This window comes from Lactuca virosa, chromosome 4 (genome assembly GCF_052849685.1).
Source record: "Lactuca virosa cultivar CGN04683 chromosome 4, Lactuca_virosa_CGN04683_v6, whole genome shotgun sequence".
NCBI classification, from domain to species: Eukaryota; Viridiplantae; Streptophyta; class Magnoliopsida; order Asterales; family Asteraceae; genus Lactuca; species Lactuca virosa.
Window position 1 is genome coordinate 212,946,139 of NC_136429.1, and position 22,831 is coordinate 212,968,969.

Sequence of the window (22,831 nt, forward strand, 5' to 3'; positions counted from 1 at the left end):
TGGAGTAGTCTCCCTATCACCCTTAAGCAGCCACCTCGAAAACCCTAACCCACTCTTGTATATTTTTGCCATTTGAGAGCTTCTTTGTGTGATTTTGGTGTTCTTAGAAGAAAAGGAGGTTGAGGAAGAGGCAAGGATTCAAGAGGAGCTTGTAGATCCAAAAGATTGACATCATTTTTGACTCTTTTGAGGTATCAACTTCTAAACTTGACCATTGCATGCTGAGATTTGTTTATAAGAGTATTTAATGTCACTTTTGGACTCCATTGTTGAGGTTGCTTGCATCTTGTTAGCTTCAGACCAAAAGAGCTGTCCTTTTGAGCTCTTAGAGGCATTTAGAATCATAAATATCAGACCTTGATGGTTAAGCCACAACCATGCAAGTGTTTGATGGTCTTAAAGCTTGTTAAAGGACCAAAATCATGTTTTGAACCTCAACCATGCATGCAAGCACATAAAGTTTGTGACTTTATGGATTAGGAGGTCTTAAATTACTTGGATCTACATTCAGGACGTGAAGACTTAATGGATTAAGTCACAAATGAAGTCCCAAGAAAGCTGGCCAGTACGCTAAGCGTACACCCTCGTACGCTGTGCGTACTTGGTTAACTCCCCATTTACGGTCAAGGCCAACATACGTTCGGCGTATGTGCCAGGTACGCCGTGTGTATGCGTGCAAAGTGGCTACATTGGGCTTTTGGGCCTTAGAGGGCTGGGCCTGGACTATTGGGCCCGTGGCCCACTGTGGAGTATAGTTTTGGGCATGGGAATTTGGAATTAGAAGTATTGGGCCTTTTGGGCCATATTGGGCCATTCGAGATTATTCTTTTTGGGCTAAGGATTTATTGGACTTGTTAAAAGGCCCATTCGAAGAGTTGGGCCCAATTTAGAAAATCGGGCCATTAGTGGGCCTTACGGAGCCTTTGATGGGCCATGGGTGCACTGGGTTTAATAAGTTAGAATTGGGCCTAAGAATGGTTCAAGTTAGGCCAAGGGGGTAAAATGGTCATTATACCCTAAGTAGTGTTATAGATTCTGATTGAGTGTTATTATGATTATGATAGCCGGGAGTCATCGGAGTAGCTGTTAGAGGTTACTCCCCGTGAGATTCGACACTCAGCTTTACGAGGTGAGTTACCTTCCTATAGAGGTGGGTCTAAGGCCACAATGCCGGCCCACCAGTTGGAGTTCTTTGTTAGACGATTGTATTTGTGATAATTGCCTGGTATGTCAATATCTGATATGCTTTATGTGCTAGGATGATATGATATATGTGGTAGTGGTAGTAGGGGTAAAATAGTCCCCGATTACCGGCTGAAAGATACCGAAGGGGAGGTCAGCTCCCGGTTACGGGTTGAAAGATATGGAAGGGAAGTCCAGCTTACAGTTATGCAGTCGGATACCGGTTGAAAGATACCGAGGGATAGGTAGTATATGTTTATGGTATGTGGTATGATGGGGGAACTCACTAAGTTTCGTGCTTATAGTTTTCAGTTTTGTTTCAGGTAGCTCTTCAGCGAAGGGGAAGGAGCCGGCACGGTAGCAGCGCATCGCACACATATGATTTCCGCATTTTGAGGTCCATGGGATTGTACTATGACATTATTACTATCTTGATGATATAGTTTGAGACACGTAACTATGTTTTATGAAATAATATGAATCAATGATGTTTTTCAGTAAATTTTTTTACAAGTCACTTAATTAAAAATGAAATTTTTTGGTCTTGAAATTTGGGATGTTACACGTTGGTATCAGAGCCTTGGTTTGAGGGATTCAGATGCACCTTCAGGAGTGTCTGGACTCAAATCGAGGGTTTTAAAGATTTTTGCAAGAAAATAATTTTTCTAAAAATTTAAAATAAAGGCGTTTTGAGAAAGAACAAGGTGTGTGATGCGTGCAACCGACCGAGCTCAAGTAAGTTTTCCCCAAGATACCCATACATGTTATGTTATGATGTGATATCACTATGAGAACTATATGCTACATTAGGGCTAAGGATCTAGGAATGATGCCTGATATCTCTGTTGTCCTTGTATGAGAACTGCATGCTAGATTAGGGCTAAGAATCTAGGAAGATGCCTTATGTGCCAACTATATGTGCTTATTGAGTCATATGCTAGAACTGATTAATCAGTAATATGATGACCTGAATAGGATATGCTTGATATGGTTACTCAATGCTTGAATGCTGCTTGCTTTGTGCTTTTAGGAGTTCTAGTTATCTTTAGCTAACTAGTAAACGAATACGTTAAGTTACATATTGCGAGGACTAAATCATTTCAGAATGTTAGGTCTAGCCCTATTGCGCAGCTCTTGTTTGAGTCCAACCGTTGTAGGGTAAGACCTCTAATTCGAAGAATTATCTGGTCTTAGTGATATGTAATGGTATTCGCAAACTAGTTAGGTAAGGGTGGCAGGAATTCATTATGCGGCTGATGGGAGAGAGTAGGTTGGAGGGTTACCCTAGGGTAAGCCTAGGATGAGATTAGTACAGTGAGCAGTAGTAGTGAGATGGATTTGGTGAAGTCAAGGCAATCCTTGAGGAAAGTACGGATAGATGTGGAAGGTAGTATGGGCCCGTACTACTGAAAGCAGAGGATCCGTACTCGAGTCAAGGAGGGTTGAGATAGAACTCAGGAACTTGTAGTATGTGAGACCTTCTGAGGTTATGTATGACCCTGATAATTATGTGTTTTGTTTCAGAATGGTGATGATTACGCGACACGGAGGAGGAGGTTCAGGGTAAGGATCAAGTTCAGGATCAGGTTCGGGATCAGGTGCCGAGCCAGTTGATGAGGGACTACATGAGTTCATTGCTTCTGAGATCACTAGAGGCATTTTTGAGTCGACCCCGGTGATTTTCGGGTCGATCAAGGAAGGGATTATTAAGATGATGAAGGATCGGCTCAGGGAATTTCGGAGTGACATGGCTGCCACTCAAACAGGGACACAAACACTCTCCTTCAACGGGATGAAGGACCCCATTGTTTCCAGGAGATGGATTACAGACATGGAGTCTGCTCAGTTGACTAGCTTCTGACCTGAGGGGTCGAATGTTCGGTGTGCTGCTGGATGTTTGAGGGAGAGGGTTAGAGATTGGTGGGAGTCAGTTGGTGATTTTTTGGGAGCCTCAGCCTTTGAGGCTATGACCTGGTCAGACTTTGTGACCAGGTTTAGGGTTGAGTCTGCGCCAGCTGTGGAGCTTCAGCAGCTGGCCAGGGAGTTTCTTGACATGAAGCAGACTACTAAGACGGTGGTGGAGATTACCGCCAAGTTTCGGGAGAGAGCCTTATTGGTGCCTCAATATGCAGGAGATGAGGAGATCCGGAAGACCCGCTATCATGACATGTTGAGGGCAAACATTCCAGAGCACGTCAGCTACTCAGCATGCCCGACCATTGACTCTATGATTACCAGGGAGAGGGAGAGAGAGATTGACTTGGAGCACCTCAGGAAGAGGAAGGTAGACACGGAGCAGTTTACTGGGCTTCGGGGAAGAAGCCCAAGGGATTCGACTCTAGGTCGGAGGGACAGCAGGGCCTGAGCCGCTGTGGGAAATGCGGCAGGTCACATGAGGGGGTTTGCCACACTGGGTCGGGATCAGGCTGCTACAAGTGCGGCAACACTGGGCACTTTGGCAGGGATTGTACTGTCCCTACCCCCACCATTCAGAAATCAGACCTGATTTGCTTTCATTGCAATCAGAAGGGCCATAAAAAGGCCCACTGTCCGAGATTGACAGTAGCGGAGCCAGTGGCGGCGCTAGCTCCGAAGACCATGTGGATTACTGATGGCCGGCATTGCAAGTCAGAGGCTCCAGTGGTGAGGAGTCGAGCCTTCCAGTTGACTACCGAGGAGGCACGCGCCGCACCCGATGTGGTGACAGGTATGATTTCTTCTCCCTAGCTTTTATTATATGTTGTTTATGACATTTATGTGCCATGTTATGTGTTTTAGTTAGGTTCGTTCTATGTGAACGGTATTCCAGTTCAGGTGTTGTTTGATTCGAGTGCTACCCTATCATTTGTATCTCTTGCACTTAGCAAGAGGTTCCCTGAGTCTTCGAGCATGTTGGATTGCCATCTAGAGGTCGATATTGCTGACGACCGATCGGTTTGAGCATCAGAGGTTTTCAGAGATTGTGTTTTCGGGCTGTTCGAGGAGTGCTACCTGGTAGACTTGGTTCCCAAAACATTGTGTGGGAACAAGGTCATCATCGGTATGGACTGGCTGAGCCCTAATGGGGTTGTGCTTGACTATGCGCAGAATTTGGTACGCATGAGGACCTTAAGTGGCGGAGAGCTGGTGATTCAGAGCGAGAGGGCACAGCACATACCAACTTATTCTCAGCAGCGAGGGCTAGGCGATACCTTCAGCAGGGTTGCGCCAGATATGTCGCCTACATCATGGATACCCGGGAGGAGGGCAAGGCGACTGTGAGTGATGTGCCAGTGGTGCGAGAGTACTCGGATGTGTTTCCAGAGGATCTGCCTAGGATACCTCCGGAGAGACAGGTGGAGTTTAGGATCGACCTGGTCCCTGGTGCGACTCCGATAGCCAAGGCACCGTATCGGTTGGCTCCTGCCGAGATGCAGGAGTTGTCTACATAGCTGCAGGAGCTGTTAGACAAGGGATTCATCAGACCGAGCAGTTCACCCTGGGGAGCCCCGATTCTATTTGTGAAATAGAAGGACGGGTCGCATCGGATGTGTATAGATTACCGGGAGCTGAACAAGGTAATGGTGAAGAATCGTCACCCACTCCTGATGATTGATGATCTCTTCGACCAGCTACAGGGGGCATCTTGGTTTTCTAAGATAGATTTACGTTTAGGTTACCATCAGATGAGGGTCAGAGACGAGGATGTACAGAATATTGTGTTCCATACTCGCTATGGCGACTACGAGTTCGTGGTAATGCCCTTTGGGCACACCAATGCTCATGTCGTGTTCATGGATCTCATGAACTGCGTATGCAGACTGATGCTGGATCAGTCTGTGATAGTTTTCATCGGTGACATCTTGGTTTACTCCAAGAAGCAGGAGCACCATGAGGAGCACTTGCGGGAGGTGTTGGATACCCTGAGGAGGGAGAGCTTGTATGCCAAGTTCTCTAAGTGCGATTTTTGGTTGTGCGAGGTGTAGTTTCTGGGGCACCTTGTCAACCAGAATGGGATTTTGGTCGATGCGGCCAAAGTAGAGGTCGTGATGAGATGGGAGGTTCTGAAGTCTCCATCTGAGATTCGGAGTTTCCTGGGATTGACGGGCTATTACCGAAGATTCATTCAAGATTTCTCCAAGATAGTCATACCCTTGAACCGACTGACGAAGAAAGCCGTTGTATTTCGCCGCGGGCCTGAGCAGCAGGCAACGTTTGAGACATTAAGACAGAGACTATGCGAGGCGCCAATCCTCGCCCTTCAAGAGGGCGTGGAGGATTTTCTAGTATACTGTGATGCGTCCATTTCACGTTTGGGCACAGTATTGATGCAGAGAGGGCATGTCCTTGCCTACGCCTCGAGACAGCTGAAGCCTCACGAGGCAAACTACCCAACACATGATTTGGAGTTGGGGGCGGTCGTCTTCTCCCTCAATATTTGGCGACATTACCTCTATGGGGTCCGTTGTACGATTTACACGGATCACAAGAGTCTGAGGTACCTCATAGATCAGCCGAATTTGAACATGAGGCGGTGTCGGTGGCTAGACGTGGTGAAGGATTACGACTGTGAGATCCTCTACCACCCGGGGAAGACCAATGTTGTGGCTAATGCTCTTAGCCGCAAGGCAGCCCAGATCAGAGACATTTTCTTGCGGATGACAGTATTGACTCCACTGTTGGAGCAGATCCGAGAGGCCCAGCAGGAGGCTATGAAGGAGGAACATCGGAAGAGCGAGCGTATTGTGGGTCAGGTTGCCTCCTTCGACTATGATAACTTAGGGTTGTTGATAATACACCGCAGGGTGTGGGTTCCATATCATGGAGGTGTGCGCCAGGTTCTGATGGAGGAGGCACACAAATTCCAATTTTCCATTCATCCCGGGGCGACGAAGATGTACAGAGATCTTCGTCCTGATTACTGGTGGCTCTGCATGAAGCGGGATATAGTCTGGTATGTCGAGAGATGCCTGACCTGCAGGAATGTCAAGGCCGACCACCAGAGGCCTCATGGAAAGATGCAACCGTTAGATGTCCATATGTTGAAATGGGAAGATATTACTATGGATTTCATCACAAAGCTTCCCAGGAACGCACGACGAGTGGATTCGATTTGGGTCACTGTGGATCGGTTGACCAAGAGTGCGCACTTTATACCGATCCAGGAGAGCATCTCGGCCGAGAAGTTGGCCGATATCTACATCCGGAAGGTAGTAGCTCGACACGGAGTGCCAGTTTCCATGATTTCTAACCGAGACGTGCGATTCACTTCCAGATTCTGGAAGAAGTTTCACGACGAGTTGGGTAGTGATCTGCACTTCAGCACCGATTTTCACCCATAGACTGATGGTCAGAGCAAGCGGACTATCCAAACCTTGGATGATATGCTACGGGCGTGTGTCTTGGATTTCGGTGGTAGCTGGGATACCTATCTTCCATTAGTTGTGTTCTCCTACAACAACAGCTATCACGTGAGTATTGATCGTCCTCCCTTCGATATGTCGTATGGGAGGAAGTGTAGGACCCCGATATGCTAGGGAGTGGTTGGGCAGAGGGTCATGAGGAGTACCGAAGTGGTACTCAAGACGACGGAGAGGATCCAGCAGGTCCGGAGCAGGCGTCAGATTGCCCAGGGCCGACAAGCACCGTTCAGACCTGGAATTCCAGGTCGGGGATATGGTTCTCCTGAAGGTGTCACCATGGAAAGGTGTCATCCGATTCAGGAAGCGGGGCAAGTTGGGCCCTAGGTACATCGGTCCCTTTAGAGTTGCAGCCCGAGTGGGAAAGGTGGCATACAGGATGGATATGTCAGCCGAGCTTAGCCAGATTCACAGTACCTTCAACGTCTCCCAGCTGCGGAAGTGCCTGGTAGACGACTCTGCGGTGGTGCCTCTCGAGGATATTCAGGTGGATGACAGCCTGAACTACATCAAGCGACCGATAGCCATTCTAGATAGGAAGACGAAGGCGCTGAGGAATAAGGAAGTAGAGCTGGTGAAGGTGCAATGGCAGCACCGCAAGGGTTCGGAATAGACGTGGGAGCCAGAAGATGAGATGAGGGAGCACTAGCTTGAGTTATTTCCAGCAACAGCAACGGACTTCGAGGACGAAGTCTAATTCAAGTGGGGGAGATTTGTAACATCCGTGATTTACTAGGTATTAATATTAATTATCTTATTGAGTAGTGATTTAATTTGATGTGGGCCAGGATCGTTGGCCTTCAAGATTGGGCCGAGAAGGACATTACACAGGGCGTAACATGCCAGGTACGCGCAACGTACTCAAGAGAGTTGGTCAGGGAGGCCGTGCACGTACGACCAGCGTACCAAAGAGTATGCGCAATGTACGCGCGCAAGTCCTAAACCCTAAATTTTAGGGGTGGATCCCTATATAAAGGACATTGCGCCTTTGGACCAGCCACCCTATCACCCTTAAGCAGCCACCTTGAAAACCCTAACCCACTCTTGTGTATTTTTGCCATTTTAGAGCTTCTTTGTGTGATTTAGGTGTTCTTAGAAGAAAAGGAGGTTGAGGAAGAGGCAAGGATTCAAGAGGAGCTTGTAGACCCAGAAGATTAACATCATTTCTGACTCTTTTGAGGCATCAAGTTGCAAACTTGACCATTGCATGCTTAGATTTGTTTATAGGAGTGTTTAATGTCACTTTTGGACTACATTGTTGAGGTTGCTTGGATCTTGTTAGCTTCAGACCAAAAGAGATGTCCTTTTGAGCTCTTAGAGGCATTTAGAGTCATAAAAATCGGACCTTGATGGTTAAGCCACACCTATGCAAGTGTTTGATGGTATTAAATGTTGGGTTTTGAGCATTCTAACACTCCTATGGTGTACATGCAACCCTAGAAACCTTGGATCTATGTTTTCTCTAAATACATGCAAATTTGATTTTCCAAGGTTTACTTCCTATCTAGAATGTTATGGGGAACTTGTAATACAAAATTCAAGTAGAATAACATACCTTTTAGAAGCTTGGATTCCTTGATGACTTTGTGAGCCTAGCACCCTAAATGTGATGCCTCAAATGCTTCACACAACACCAAAATTCTTGGAATAACCTTGAGAGAAGTTAACTATACTCAAAATTCGACTAGCCCTCTTACTTGCTTTGTAGTAGTGCCCATTTTGCAGGACAAGCAGTCTTTATATAGTTGTGACACAATTAGGGTTACACCATGTAAACCCTAATTGTCATGGCCTTCCATATTCCATGATCCATGGGTTTGTAACTCCCATGGACTATCCATGGAGCACCTTATGGGTTTTAACCCAATCCATACAAACCATGGATCATTAGCCCACTATACAAGAATAGATTATTTACATAATCAACCCCATATATTTAATTAGTCTCTTTTTGATCACTTAATTAATTCAAGATTAATTATTTGATCAATACTAATTAAATAATATTATTAATATATTAGTACTTATAATATATTGATAAACCTTAAGTGTCCTTTCTCTCATTTTGGTCTATCCAAGTATTTCAATGCCATGCAACCCAAATGGACCATGTCGCGTCGGGTCAAGTACATACCAAATATAGTTATGGACATAGACACTATATCCAACAATCTCCCACTTGGATAAGTCTAATAACTATAGTTGCAAATATGACTTCAGAATCTGACTAACAATCGTAGCTTTTTCAAAGTCTCTTGGAACTAAGATGATGATGATGATACGCCATTTAAGAGAAGTGATCATATAATCCTCTGCTCTCAAGATATCAGCCGGACAAATTCATGCAACAATGTGGTACTTATTGTCCAGCAGTCGTTTCTCGATCTCTGATCTGTTTGACATAGAACTAAATTGAACACATCAATTAGGTTCTGACCGGGCCCGGTACATAGGTCAAAACAAAATCATCGAGCGGCCCAGATATCGCTTCTAATTCTAGAAGGAACAGATAAACTTCGACTCATATGCTTGTACTGACTACTTATTGAATTATGCACAAAAGCAGGTTTTATAACATCGAGTTACCAAAGAGTTTTCGTACAATCCATGTATAACCAATTTATAGTCAACAACTCATATCTCTAGGTTTGAAGATTTATATGATATTACCGTCTCACGATCACTCGAGATAAATTCCATGAAGTGATACAAGTGAGCGTGGGTTGAGTCCAATACTCAGAACTTATGAGCACTCATGAATGTTGCAGCAACCATTGCTATGTCTAATACACCTTAGACAGTCTACAAACCCAATTCATGACAGTCTTAATTCAATACCTACTTCCAAAGTATGACTGACTGTGGAGAGTTTGGATAATATAATTATCCTGGAAGTCAAAACATGCAAAACTGAAACAATAGTAAACGATTAACATAAGATAGTAACACTTTACTCATAAATAAACAACAACTTTTATTTAATCATCAAATGTCAATTACATTTTACTAGTTTCAAAACTATCTAATTATTAAAACTAATATCATCCTTCAGCCTGATGCGCCTCGCATGTTGTAAATGCTTAACCCTAGTCAGTCCCTTCGTGATGGGATCTGTTGGGTTCTCATCTGATGATACCCTCTTAGCCACGAGGAGTCCTTCTTCTATACGATGTCTAATGAAATGGTATTTTCTGTCAATGTGTCTGGATCTCTCATGATCCCTTGGTTCCTTAGCTAAGGCAACCGCACTTTCACTGTCACAGAAAATTTCCATTGGCTCTTTTATAGCTGGTACAACTCCAAGGTCTCCAATGTAGTTCTTTAGCCATATTGCCTCCTTTGCTGCCTCGCTTGCTGCTATATACTCGGATTTGCACGTTGAATTAGCTACCGTCTCCTGCTTGGAACTTTTCCAAGTAATTGCTCCTCCATTTAGGATAAAGACCCAGCCTGACTGAGAGAGGAAGTTATCCCTATCAGTCTGAAATCTAGCATCGCTATATCCTACCACTATCAAGTCATCACTGCCACCAAGGGTAAGGACCCAGTCCTTAGTCCTTGCCAGATACTTGAGAATGTTCTTTACCGCAGTCCAGTGAGCCTTGCCAGGGTTCCTTTGATATCTACTGACCATGCTCAAGGCAAATGCCATATCAGGGCGAGTACAAGTCATAGCATACATGATTGAGCCCACATCGGAAGCATATGGTACATGACTCATCTCAGCTATCTCAGCCTCTGTACTCGGACTCTGAGTCTTACTCAGTTTGACGTTACTCTGGATTGCTAATTCCCCTTTCTTGGAATCCTATATACTGAACCTCTTTAGTACCTTATCCAAGTAAGTACTCTGACTAAGTCCAATTAGTCTTTTACTCCTTTCTCTCAATATCCTTATCCCTAGGATATAGGCAGCTTCCCCAAGGTCCTTCATAGCGAAACACTTCCCAAGCCAGGACTTAACCTCCTGCAAGGTTGTGATGTCATTTCCTATGAGTAGTATGTCATCTACATACAACACTAGGAAGCTAATTATACTCCCACTAGTCCTAACATATACACAGGACTCGTCCTCACTCCTCGAAAAGCCAAACTCTTTGACTTTCTCATCGAAGCAAAGATTCCATCTGCGAGGTGCTTGTTTCAATCCATAGATGGATTTCTCAAGCTTACACACCTTATTAGGGTACTCTGTGCTGACAAAACCCTCTGGCTGACTCATGTAAACATCCTCAGCCAACTTTCCATTAAGGAAAGCGGTTTTGACATCCATTTTCCATAATTCATAGTCATGAAATGCAGCAATGGCTAACATAACCCTAATAGACTTAATCTTTGCTACTGGTGAAAAGGTCTCATCATAATCAACTCCCGGAGTTTGACAATAGCCCTTTGCAACCAGTCGCGCCTTATAAGTGTGTACATTACCATCCATGTCGGTCTTCTTCTTGAAGATCCATTTGCACCCGACCTGTCTTACGACCTGGTACATTGTCAACCAAGTTCCAAACTTGATTGTCATACATGGACTGTATCTCGCTATCCATAGCCTCTTTCCATTTAGCCGCCTCAGGGCCTGCAATGGCTTCCGTGTAGCTGTTAGGTTCATCCAGACCTACCAGTGTACTATCACTGATAAGTGTATCACCTTCTGTAGTAATATGGAAACCATAGTAATGCTCAGGTGCATTCCTAACTCTCGTGGAACGCTTCAGAGGTATGGGCTCATCATTCGGATCAACAGGAGTTTCCTCCTCAGGTTGATTACTAGTGTTTGAGGTTCCTTCACCACTTGACTCTTGAATTTCTTCAAGGTCAATTTGCCTCCCACTGTTTCCTTGGCTTATGAACTCTCTCTCACGAAAGACTCCTCTTCTAGCTACAAAGACCACATTCTCACTAGGTCTATAGAAGAGGTAAACAAAGGATCTTTGTGGGTAGCCGATGAAAATACACCTCTCACTTCGAGGTTCGAGCTTATCATGAGACTCACGACTCACGAATTCCTCGCAACCCCAAATCTTGATGTGGTCCAAATTGGGAACTTTCCCAATCCACATCTCATGAGGTGTTTTGGCAACCTTTTTAGTAGGGACTAGATTCAGGATATGGGCGGCAGTCTCTAAGGCATACCCCCATAATGAGATTGGTAATGAAGCTCGACTCATCATGGAACGAACCATGTCCAATAAGGTTCGATTGCGACTCTCAGCTACACCATTCAGTTGTGGTGTTCTAGGAGGTGTCAATTATGAGACAATCCCACATTCCTTATGATAGTCAAGGAACTCGATACTAAGATACTCTCCTCCCCTATAAGATCGGAGCATCTTGATGTTCCTTCCCAGTTGATTATCCACTTCCTTCTTAAACTCTTTGAATTTCTGAAAGGTCCTTGACTTATGCTTGATTAAATAGATATATCCATATCTACTATAATCATCAATAAAAGTCACATAATACCGATTAGCATCTCTTGTGGCGATTTTGAAGGGTCCACACACATCATTGTGTATGAGGTCCAACAAACCCTCACCCCTCTCACAAGTACCAGTGAACGGTGACTTTGTCATTTTTCCAAGTAAACAAGACTCGCAACTATCATCCGACTTTAGGTTAAATGATTCCAAAACTCCAGCCTTTTGGAGCTGGCCTATGCGATTCTTGTTGACATGTCCAAGACGACAATGCCACAAGGATGCTTTGTCTATGCTATTTGAAGAATCAATACACAACACATTATTTCCAAGATTATCTACAACATTCATAGCTTCATATACACCATCACAAGGTAATGCTTTCAAGTAAAATACATCATTGTAATAAACATTAATAGCACCATTATCATTATCAAATGAAAAGGAAAACCCTTGTTTGTACAAGCCATGAAAGAAAATAATATTTCTCGCCATTTCAGACGAGTAACAACATTTATTCAAATCTAACATTAACCCATTATTAAGCAATAAAGAATAAACTCCTATCTTGGTAACAGGTGATGCTTTCCTATTCCCCATGATTAAGTTTATCTTCCCGTGCTCCACTTTCTCAGTTCTTTTTAGGCCCTACAAATCAGTACAAATATGAATACCACAACCTGTATCAAGAACCCAAGAGTTAGTTTTCAATGAGTTATTAGACAATATAGTGTAAATACCTGCATGGGTGGGTTTAACTTTCCCATCCTTTACATCCTGCAAGTATTTGGGGCAGCTTCGCTTCCAGTGCCCCTTTTCCTGGCAGTAGAAGCATTGAGCTTCCTTTGGGTTTGAAGAAGGAGGAATGGAACCTTTCTTGGTTCCACTTGAAGAAGAGCCATCAAGAGACTTTCCCTTGGTACCCTTCGAAGGGGTCTTTCTCTTCTTCCCCTTTCCCTGCCCAATTCCAAGACAGGAGCAGTAGTAGGAGTAGGAGTAACAGCTGATTTAAGGCCACTTTCAGCGGTCCTTAAAAGTCCTTGAAGCTTACTTAGTGTTACTTCCTCCTTGTTCATATTATAAGTCATACGAAACTAATCATAACTTGGAGGTAGGGAATGGAGAATGATGTCAATCGCCATGTCCTCAGGAAAGTCCACATTAAGCTTCAATAACCGGTCCACGAACCTTTGCATTTTCTGCAAGTGACCGGTGAGGGATTCTCCCTCTTTCATCCTAGCTGTTATCATGGAGGAAATGATTTCATACCTCTCATGACGAGCACTCTGATGGTACCTATCCATCAGATCCAGGTGCATCTCAAAAGGGCAGAAATCTTTATAGGATTTCTGGAGTTCTGCTGTCATTGTGGCCAACATGATGCAAGACACCTTAGTGGCATCTTTCTCATGGGTAGTATACTCAGCAATCTCCTCAGGAGTAGCATTTGACTCATCGATAACCTTTAGCTCCTTATCGAGGACATACTCTTTGCCCTCATAGCGAGTAATCATTTTGATGTTCCTAATCCATTTATTGAAATTTGAACCATCAAAAATGATTTTCCCACACAAGTTCATTAGGGAAAAGGAGCCTGTACGGTTTGAGCCAGTAGCAGTGTTGGAAGACATCTAAAAAGAAAGAAAGACAAGTTTTATTAGATAAAGATTCCTTAATAAGTCACCCAAATGAAGTATTAAGGCTAGGACCCAACAAACTATTTATAGTTGGAAGAGGGATACCGTAATCCAAGCTATAAAATATTTGAAGGTAGGTAAATGACGATTTACCAATTTCCACCACGAAAACGAAATAGATTATTAAGTTTTATTGGATTTGAAATTCCTAGATCTTTTGAGATACATTGAACTTTCAATGGCATGTTTGAATCTCGATTGTGCCCTCTCAAGTTTGTGAGTGGGATGCCGAGGTTCACAAACTAGGTGTAAATAACCATGCAAATTGACTTGGTACCCTTAACCTTTTATCACCTAATCGATGTGCCGGTTTACCACACGCGCTCCACCGATCTATGATAAAATTAGGTTACCCTTTTTCACTCTTACTAGTCCTTGTTAGTGTGTCGGTTAACCACACGCGCTCCACTAAAGACTTAGTATGGTACAAAGTGTAATCTCATGGGTTAGCACCTATTTTACATTTTCCTAAAGTAACTAAGATTAGGAATTATTAAAGTGTAGTTACTTTATAATTTCATTATACTTTTAATGAAGATTTAAAGTCCTTGTCCTACCCGTTCGACTAACGACCCTCCACCAGGCAAGGAAGCGGTGGGTGAGAGTGGACAACCATTAAGCTGCCATTTTATGGGCAACAACCTTATACCCCCCTTATAGACCGACTTCGTGAATGAGGCCTACTAATGGTAAGATTGAGTTATTCTTATACATATCTATATATTTAAACTTTTTATATAATAATAGTATAAGGGTTGAATTTTAAACTTTTAAAATTCTAAGGTTCAATTTGGAAATTAAAATATTAGGGTGTAAGACTTTACAAATTCCAAAACTTGAGGGCAAGTATTGAAACTATTCAAGACCTTTCATTTCATAACTTATGAGCTTAATGGTTCATTAAAATGAAGACTCTTCATTTTTATGTAACCTCTTATTCTTTAATGACACTTTTAAAGAAGTGACTTTTGGTTATCCATAACTTGAGGACAAGTTATTGCATCTTAAAACTCATAAGAACATGAACATTCATATCAAAATTTCAAGAATCATATTAACACATATAAAACATGGAATTTTGATATTAGCCAGTGTAAATGGATTAGCATAAGAAATACACCATCTAAAACAAGTTTTAAAACACCAAAACAGTTTAGGGTAATGTTTCTAGTCCATTTCCAGCAGCAAAACTTGAAAATCTGCATTCAGGGGCTCCTACTCATCGAGTGCAAGAACCTACTCGATGAGTAGGATGAATTTCCTCATGGACTCGTCGAGTCCCCCCCCCCCCCCATGGACTCGGCGAGTTCATGCAGCAGAGTCCAGTTTTTTTGAGCTTTTTCAACAAGTTTGCATCAAGTATCAAGAAAACAAGCCTAGGCTCTGATACCACTGTTGGGTTTTGAGTATTCTAACACTCCTATGGTGTACATGCAACCCTAGAAACCTTGGATCTATGTTTTCTCTAAATACATGAAAACTTGATTTTCCAAGGTTTACTTCCTATCTAGCATGTTATGGGGAACTTGTAATACAAAATTCAAGTAGAATAACATACCTTTTAGAAGCTTGGATTCGTTGATGACTTTGTGAGCCTAGCACCCCAAATGTGATGCCTCAAATGCTTCACACAACACCACAATTCTTGGAATAACCTTGAGAGAAGTTCACTATACTCAAAATTCGGCTAGCCCTCTTACCTTCTTTGTAGTAGTGCCCATTTTGCTAGACAAGGAGTCCTTATATAGTTTTGACACAATTAGGGTTACACCATGTAAACCCTAATTGTCATGGCTTTCCATATTCCATGATCTATGGGTTTGTAACTCCCATGGACTATCCATAGAGCACCTTATTGGTTCTAACCCAATCCATACAAACCATGGATCATTAGCCCACTATACAAGAATAGATTATTTACATAATCAACCCCATATATTTAATTAGTCTCTTTTTGATCACTTAATTAATTCAAGATTAATTCTTTGATGAATACTAATTAAATAATATTATTAATATATTAGTACTTATAATGGACCATGCCGGGTCGGGTCAAGTACATACCAAATATAGTTATGGACTTAGACACTATATCCAACATTAAAGCTTGTTAAAGGACAAATATCATGTTTTGAACCTCAACCATGCATGCAAGCACATAAAGTTTACGACTTTATGGATTAGGAGGTCTTAAAGGACCTGGATCTACAATCTGGACGTGAAGACTTAACGGATTAAGTCACAAATAAAGTCCCAAGAAAGATGTCTAGTTCGCTAAGCATACACCCTGGTACGCTGCACGTACTGGGTCAACTCCCCGTTTGCGGTCAAGGCCAGCATACGTTGGGCGTACGTGCCAGGTACGCCGCGCGTATGAATATAGAGTGGCTACATTGGGCTTTTGGGCCTTAGAGGGCTGGGCCTGGACTATTGGGCCCCATGGCCCACTGTGGAGTATAGTTCTGGGCCTGGGAATTTGGAATTAGAAGTATTGGGCCTTTTGGGCCATATTGGGCCACTCGAGATTATTCATTTTGGGCTAAGGATTTACTAGACTTGTTAAAAGGCCCATTTGAAGAGTTGGGCCCAATTTAGAAAATTGGGCCATTAGTGAGCCTTTGATGGGCCATGGGTGCACTGGGTTTAATAAGTTAGAATTGGGCCTTAGGAATGGTTCAAGTTAGGCCAAGGGGCTAAAATGGTCATTTTACCCTAAGTAGTGTTATAGATTCTGATTGAGTGTTATTATGATTATGATAGTCGGGAGTCATCGGAGCAGCTGTTAGAGGTTACTTCCCATGAGATTCGACACTCAGCTTTACGAGGTGAGTTACCTACCAGTAGAGGTTTTTCTAAGGCCACAATGTCGGCCCACCAGTAGGAGTTCTTTGTTAGACGATTGTCTTTGTGATAATTATATGGTATGTCACTATCTGATATGCTTTATGTGCTAGGATGCTATGATATATGTGTTAGTGGTAGTAGGGGTGAAATAGTACCCGGTTACCGGTTGAAAGATACCGAAGGGGAGGTCAGCTCCCGGTTACCGATTGAAAGATACCGAAGGGAAGTCCAGCTTCTGGTTATGCCAGTCAGATACCGGTTGAAAGATATCGAGGGATAGGCAGTATATATTTATGGTATGTGGTTTGATGGGGTAATCAATAAGCTTCGTGCTTATAGTTTTCATTTTTGTTTCAGGTACCTCTTCAGCGAAGGATAAGGAGCCGACACGGTAGCCGAGCATCGCACACATATGATTTCTGCATTTTGAGATCCATGGGATTGTACTCTGACATTATTACTATATTGATGATATAGTTTGAGACACGTAACTACGTTTTATGAAATAATATGAATCAATGATGTTTTTCAATAAAATGTTTTACAAGTCACTTAATTAAAAATGGAATTTTTGGTCTTGAAATTTGGGATGTTACAGTATTTTGTTTATTTTGAGCTGTAGCATGAGATTTGGTCACTGTTTAATGTATAGGTGACATGTAGAGTTGGTATTAGGAGCAGCGTGAACTATTTTGTTTGACTGTGAGGTGAGTTTTCCTCATTATACTTCTGGGCCGAAGGCACTAATGTCGCCCGTAGGTTATGTATCGTGGTATATAGGATGTTGTTATGCTGTAGTGATCTATTAGATCTGTATCGTGATATATAGTACGTTGTTGTGCTTTAGTGATCTGTTAGATCTGTATCCTGGTATATAGGATGTTGCTATATGTAACATCCATCAAATTTTGGTCAACAAAAGTCAACTGAAGCGTAAATTAGGTTAAAATAGTGAAATGAAATTTTCATAACCTACCTAATGTATTATATATTATAATACTACATATGCCATTTTGAATCAAATATCGAATAAACGATTTAATTGCGATCAATAGACTACGATAGCGTAGAGATTCGATAAAGCACACAAATATTATCTTCAATTGGGTAATATTCATAACACAAGGTATACATGTTCAAATATCCATAAACATGTAAAACGTAATATGACCTAGTAATTAGTTTGATACTCTTGTTATTATTCCGAAAAAGATCACGAGAAAACGAAAGTTATCGCGTTTTAACGGTTATAAGGTTTTAATATTATTGTTAATAATATTAAATAACATTATTTTTTTTCTTATTTATTAAACCTTACAAATGACTCAAATCTCACCAAACTTTTACAAAAATGCCAAACTTTTATAAAAAAAAGGACTAGGTTTTTATAAAAACCATAAGAAGACAAATCATGTCTCCTCTCTTCCAACAATCTCCTAACATCCAACATCATCATAACCATCTTTATGTATTATAATCAAATGAAATCCTACATATGTTATTATAATATAAAGAAGACCATACTTTGAATATTATATTCCAAAGACCTTAACCCTAAATTTTATATTCAAAAGAATACAAAGTGCTAGTTCCTCATGCAAACCAACCCCTTTCTCTCCCTCCATTTCTTTAAAACTCGGCCAAGAGGCCTCTCAGCCCAACATTTCATCTTCAATCTCACTATTCATCCTCTCTACTCTCTCCAAGAACACTCTAGTTGGTTCAAGGCTTTTTTTAAGTGTTTAACAAGGATTTTTGGTAAGTTTCCTTCCATATTTTCGAGTTCTACCACCCATTCATCATCATCATTGGTTATCTTATTCATAATCTTGATCCAAAAACCCTAGGTAAGATCTTGAAGTTCAAGAAGGTATTTTCTTCCAAGACTTGATTCTTACCTCATCTTCTCATCATCTAGTAAGGAAATCATAAGAGGTGAGTTCATACCCCCTTTCTACTAGTTTTCACTCATTTTACACTTTTGGGGGAGGTTACATGCCACGCAAACAAAATACAATTTGGATAATGACTTTACACAAAGGTCCTAGATGTAATATATGTTGGATAAGACTTTTAACCTTTCGGTAATACTACATCATGCATGTTTATGTTCTAGTTATGAAAATATATACATATATTCATATTTTCAAAGGAAGCACACAAGTTTCGTTCCTTCATATGCACCAGTTTCTATTACTAGATCTATTGTATGGTGGACCATACCTTTATCCATTGGATAATATTTTTAACAAAAAGTCTAGTTTTAAAAGATTAAAAGTTTGTGTTTACACATTGGATAAAACCATTAGCCCTTGGATAATACCATTATCCATTGGGTAATACTATTACACACTAGGTAACCAGAACACATTTGGAACAATACACTGAACATGGAAAAGATTTGATTTCATTTACAACTAAAATATCGTACTTTCAACGGGTTATATGAGACATTTCTTCAACCATTACGCTAAGTCCCGACCTTATAATCGTTAAATCTTAAATAAGCGGGAGAGTTGTGTATAGATCTATATAAGATTGACAACCCCCGCCTATGGTTGCTTGCTCCAATCACGACCGACGGGTCAAGGGTGACAATTGTCTTAACATTTTCAAGACGGGTCACACAAGGAAAAACATCAAATTTTTCTACAACCAAACTCTTATGATCTCACCAAATTTATGTTGACTTTTAAAATGGCATGTAATCTTAGGAAACAATTATGCTCGGATCAGTGGAGCTACTTTTGAAAACAAGACACCAAATATCATTACGGAAACTACTTTGTTTGATAACATGCAAATCTTGTAATGTATTTTGATATTAACTAATATTTGGGTCATATAACTGATATAAACATAAGGTATGATGGTTGTTTATGTACTTGTGTTTCAATGTATTCAATTATTGTGATACTGTGTTCTCGTTCCACCCTCGGACGTTTCCGCCATCTGGTTTGGGGGTGTGACTGATTGGTATCAGAGAAATTGTCTATAGCGAACTAAGTATATTATTCCATGTAAGAAATACAACTATAGATATGGGGACTAATACCTCTGGATAAAAATTCTAACTTACAATTGTACTTTAGGATATAATAATGATATTATATAAAAGTATACATATACACCGAAAGGCAGTGCCTCAAAAAAACAAACCAAGAACATCAGAGTTTGGGTTGGACACTATGAATAGACTTAGTCTAACCTGTTGTCAAATCATGGGCAGACGTAGCCTGATCAATTACACCTAACTAGGGCTTGACCGACTTGTAACTAAGTGTGGGCATAGTAGACGACAATATAAAACTCAAGTAATATACATAACAATTAATACTTAATAATGTTAGGACGAAAAACGAGATGATGAATGCGGAATCTGAAGAACAATCATGAATCTGTCAAAGTTTTTGTATATCGTTGATATGGAAATTGGACATACAGAGAACTTTATGAGGAAAAAACTTACCTAACAAGATAATCTAATGACTATATATAGGGAAAATAAAACATATACCAAAAATACAGAACCCTAAAAAGTCTTCAATAATTAACAAAAATGCCAAATCAGTTTCAAGATCTCAAATACTCAACAATCTCCCCCTAGATGTTGAAACTGATGAAGATCATGATTTCCAATCTTCTTGGCATTACTCCCCCTAAATTATGAGACTCATCAGAACATGGGGTCTTCAAAGAGAGAGAATCAAATATCATCTTCCAAATGCGAATTACCCCTTGAATAATCAACAAATACCATGGAGAGAATCTGGAAAGTCAAGAAGAATCACCAACAACCTACTATATCACAAAGAGCAAGTTCACGAATAACCTACTTTGTCACAAAGAGCAAGTTCGCTAATATGGATCTTCAAAACCCATCAGATTTGAACAAATGAAATAAATTCTTTTTGGATTTTTGGTATTTTGAGGTTTAGACAAAATGAAAAGAATAAGAAACAAATATTAGAAGGGTTTGGAATAAATTAGACCAAGAAAAAGATAAGATATAAAAATATTTTGGGTAGAAAGGGTAAAAAATGATAAACCCATAAAATTGTAAAAAACTTTGGATCTGGGGTTAAATCTGTCAAGTTGTATAAACTCTGGGGACTGAAATGTTAAAATTATCCATCTTCTTCATTTGATCGGAATGAGACACTCTCTTTGACTTTGTAAAGTCAAAATCAGAAACTCTTTTAAAAAAATTCCGATTTCGGTTTTTGGTATTGCAATTCCGATGACCAGAAACGTCCGAAGGCGACACCAACGCCTATTTCCGTTTCCAAAATCCGATCTTGAACCCAGATAAGTTCCGATTGAGAAACAAATTCCAATTGCGATTTTTGATGTTCCGATAATCTTATTCCGAAATCAAAGATTGTTTTTGATTCCAAAATCAATAAATCTGATTTCAATTTCGTTCTGACACAAGAAAAATTCCTATTTTAGAAAACAAGCTAATTAAATCGATTGTGAAACCAAACAATCAGAAAGCTCCGATCCTTAGTTCTGATTTTCAAAAACTCCAATCGCCATTAAAAGTTCCTATTTCAATCTCATTCATTCGTTTCAGAAATATAAACTCGAATCCAATCTGTGAGATCAAATCATTTGCGAGATCAGTACAAAGACAGAGTTTCTATTCGAATTACTGTTCCAACCCGCGTTTAGTAATCCTGAACTCCGATCTCTTCCGATCTTCTGAATTGATCGAAATATGAACAGGAATTTTCGAACACACATATAATTCCGATCGGGGAGGAAGGATCGGTCAGGGCACTTGCAATCGGCTTTATACTGTTAGACTCTGTTATCAAATAATAGTTAGTTGAAGGGTATTATTATACTTTTGTGTAGAAGTTTGTTAGATCTGTTTGTTAGAGACAGTTAATTATGAGTCAGTGTATATAGTTTAGTTAGATGATTGTAATGAGATTGATTCGAACATCATTGAATATCATCTTCTCTTTCATCTTCCTTTTCTCAAAGTTTCTTCAATAATGAAAGATAACACGGTATCAGACTGAATTCGATCCTTATTTTTCTTCTGTTCTTTTTCAATGGCGGATTCTTCTTCTTCTTCCAACACAATCGATGCATCCAGTCCCTTTTTCATCGAATCTTTAGATAATCCATGCTCCATACTTGTATCCAATGTCTTCAATGGTTTAGGATTCAATTCATGGAAGAGATTCATGACGATTGCACTTTCTGCAAACAATAAACTCAGATTTGTGGATGTTACTCTTGTTCAAGCAAATTCCAATTATCCTACTTATTCTTCTTGGCATCGTGCCAATTCCATGGTCATCAGCTGGATTTTAAATTTTGTTTCAAAGAAAATAGCAGATAGCGTTCTTTTCTTCTCCACTGCATCTGAAATCTAGAATGAATTACATCAACTATATGAGCAATCTGATGGTGCTGTCATTTATCAGATGCAACAACAGTTATATACTAATTTTCACAAGGTGCTGATGATTTTATTTCATATTTCACTAAATTCACCAAGATCTGGGATGAAATTTGCATCATTCAATAAATTCCTAATTGTACTTGTTGAGCTGCTACTACAATCAACAAGTTCTTTGAAGATCAACGACTTATTCAACTACTTATGGGATTAAACGAGTCTTATAAGATTATCAAGGGACAAATATTAATGATGAAGCCTTTGCCTACTGTTTCAACTGCTTACTCCCTGATTGTTCAAGAAGAAAGACAAAGAGGAATTAATCTTCCTTCATCCATTGCCATTGATTCTCTTGCTATGCAGATTTCATCTGATTCATAGAATCTGTCCAAGAAATTAACTTGTAATCACTGTAAAAAGCCAGGTTACACAAAAGCTCAATGCTACAGGCTCAATGGATTTCCTGTAAACTTCAGGTTTACTAAAACTAAGAAGGAAGAGCCAAAATCTACAGTTCAGAATGTGGTTCATACTTCATCTCCAATGATATCTCAGGATCAATATCAACAGTTGCTTCAACTTCTTGAAAGCAATTCCATTGCTTCTACATCCTCCATAATCCCTTTTGGTTCATCTCTTACTGATGGAGCTATGCAACCTGAAAGTACAAGATTTGATTTTAAACACTTTGCTGCGAATGTTTACAAATCATCAGATCTATTACAACCACATTTATCTTGGATAGTAGATTCTGGAGCAACTGATCACATTTGTTCCAATAAATCTCTTTTCTTATCATTGTCTACACTTTCACAGACTCAATTCATTGGTCTTCCTAATGGCAATGATACCACTGTTTCTTTTGTTGGTAATGTG

General features: G+C 40.6%; 1 protein-coding gene across 1 annotated transcript; it reads left to right on the forward strand.

The window, feature by feature from the left end:
* Positions 1–21,602: 21,602 nt before the first annotated feature.
* Positions 21,603–21,929, forward strand: LOC145105571 (uncharacterized). The gene has a single exon (XM_079042654.1). The coding sequence runs from the start codon at positions 21,603–21,605 to the stop codon at positions 21,927–21,929; it is 327 nt and encodes a 108-aa protein (XP_078898780.1).
* Positions 21,930–22,831: the final 902 nt, after the last annotated feature.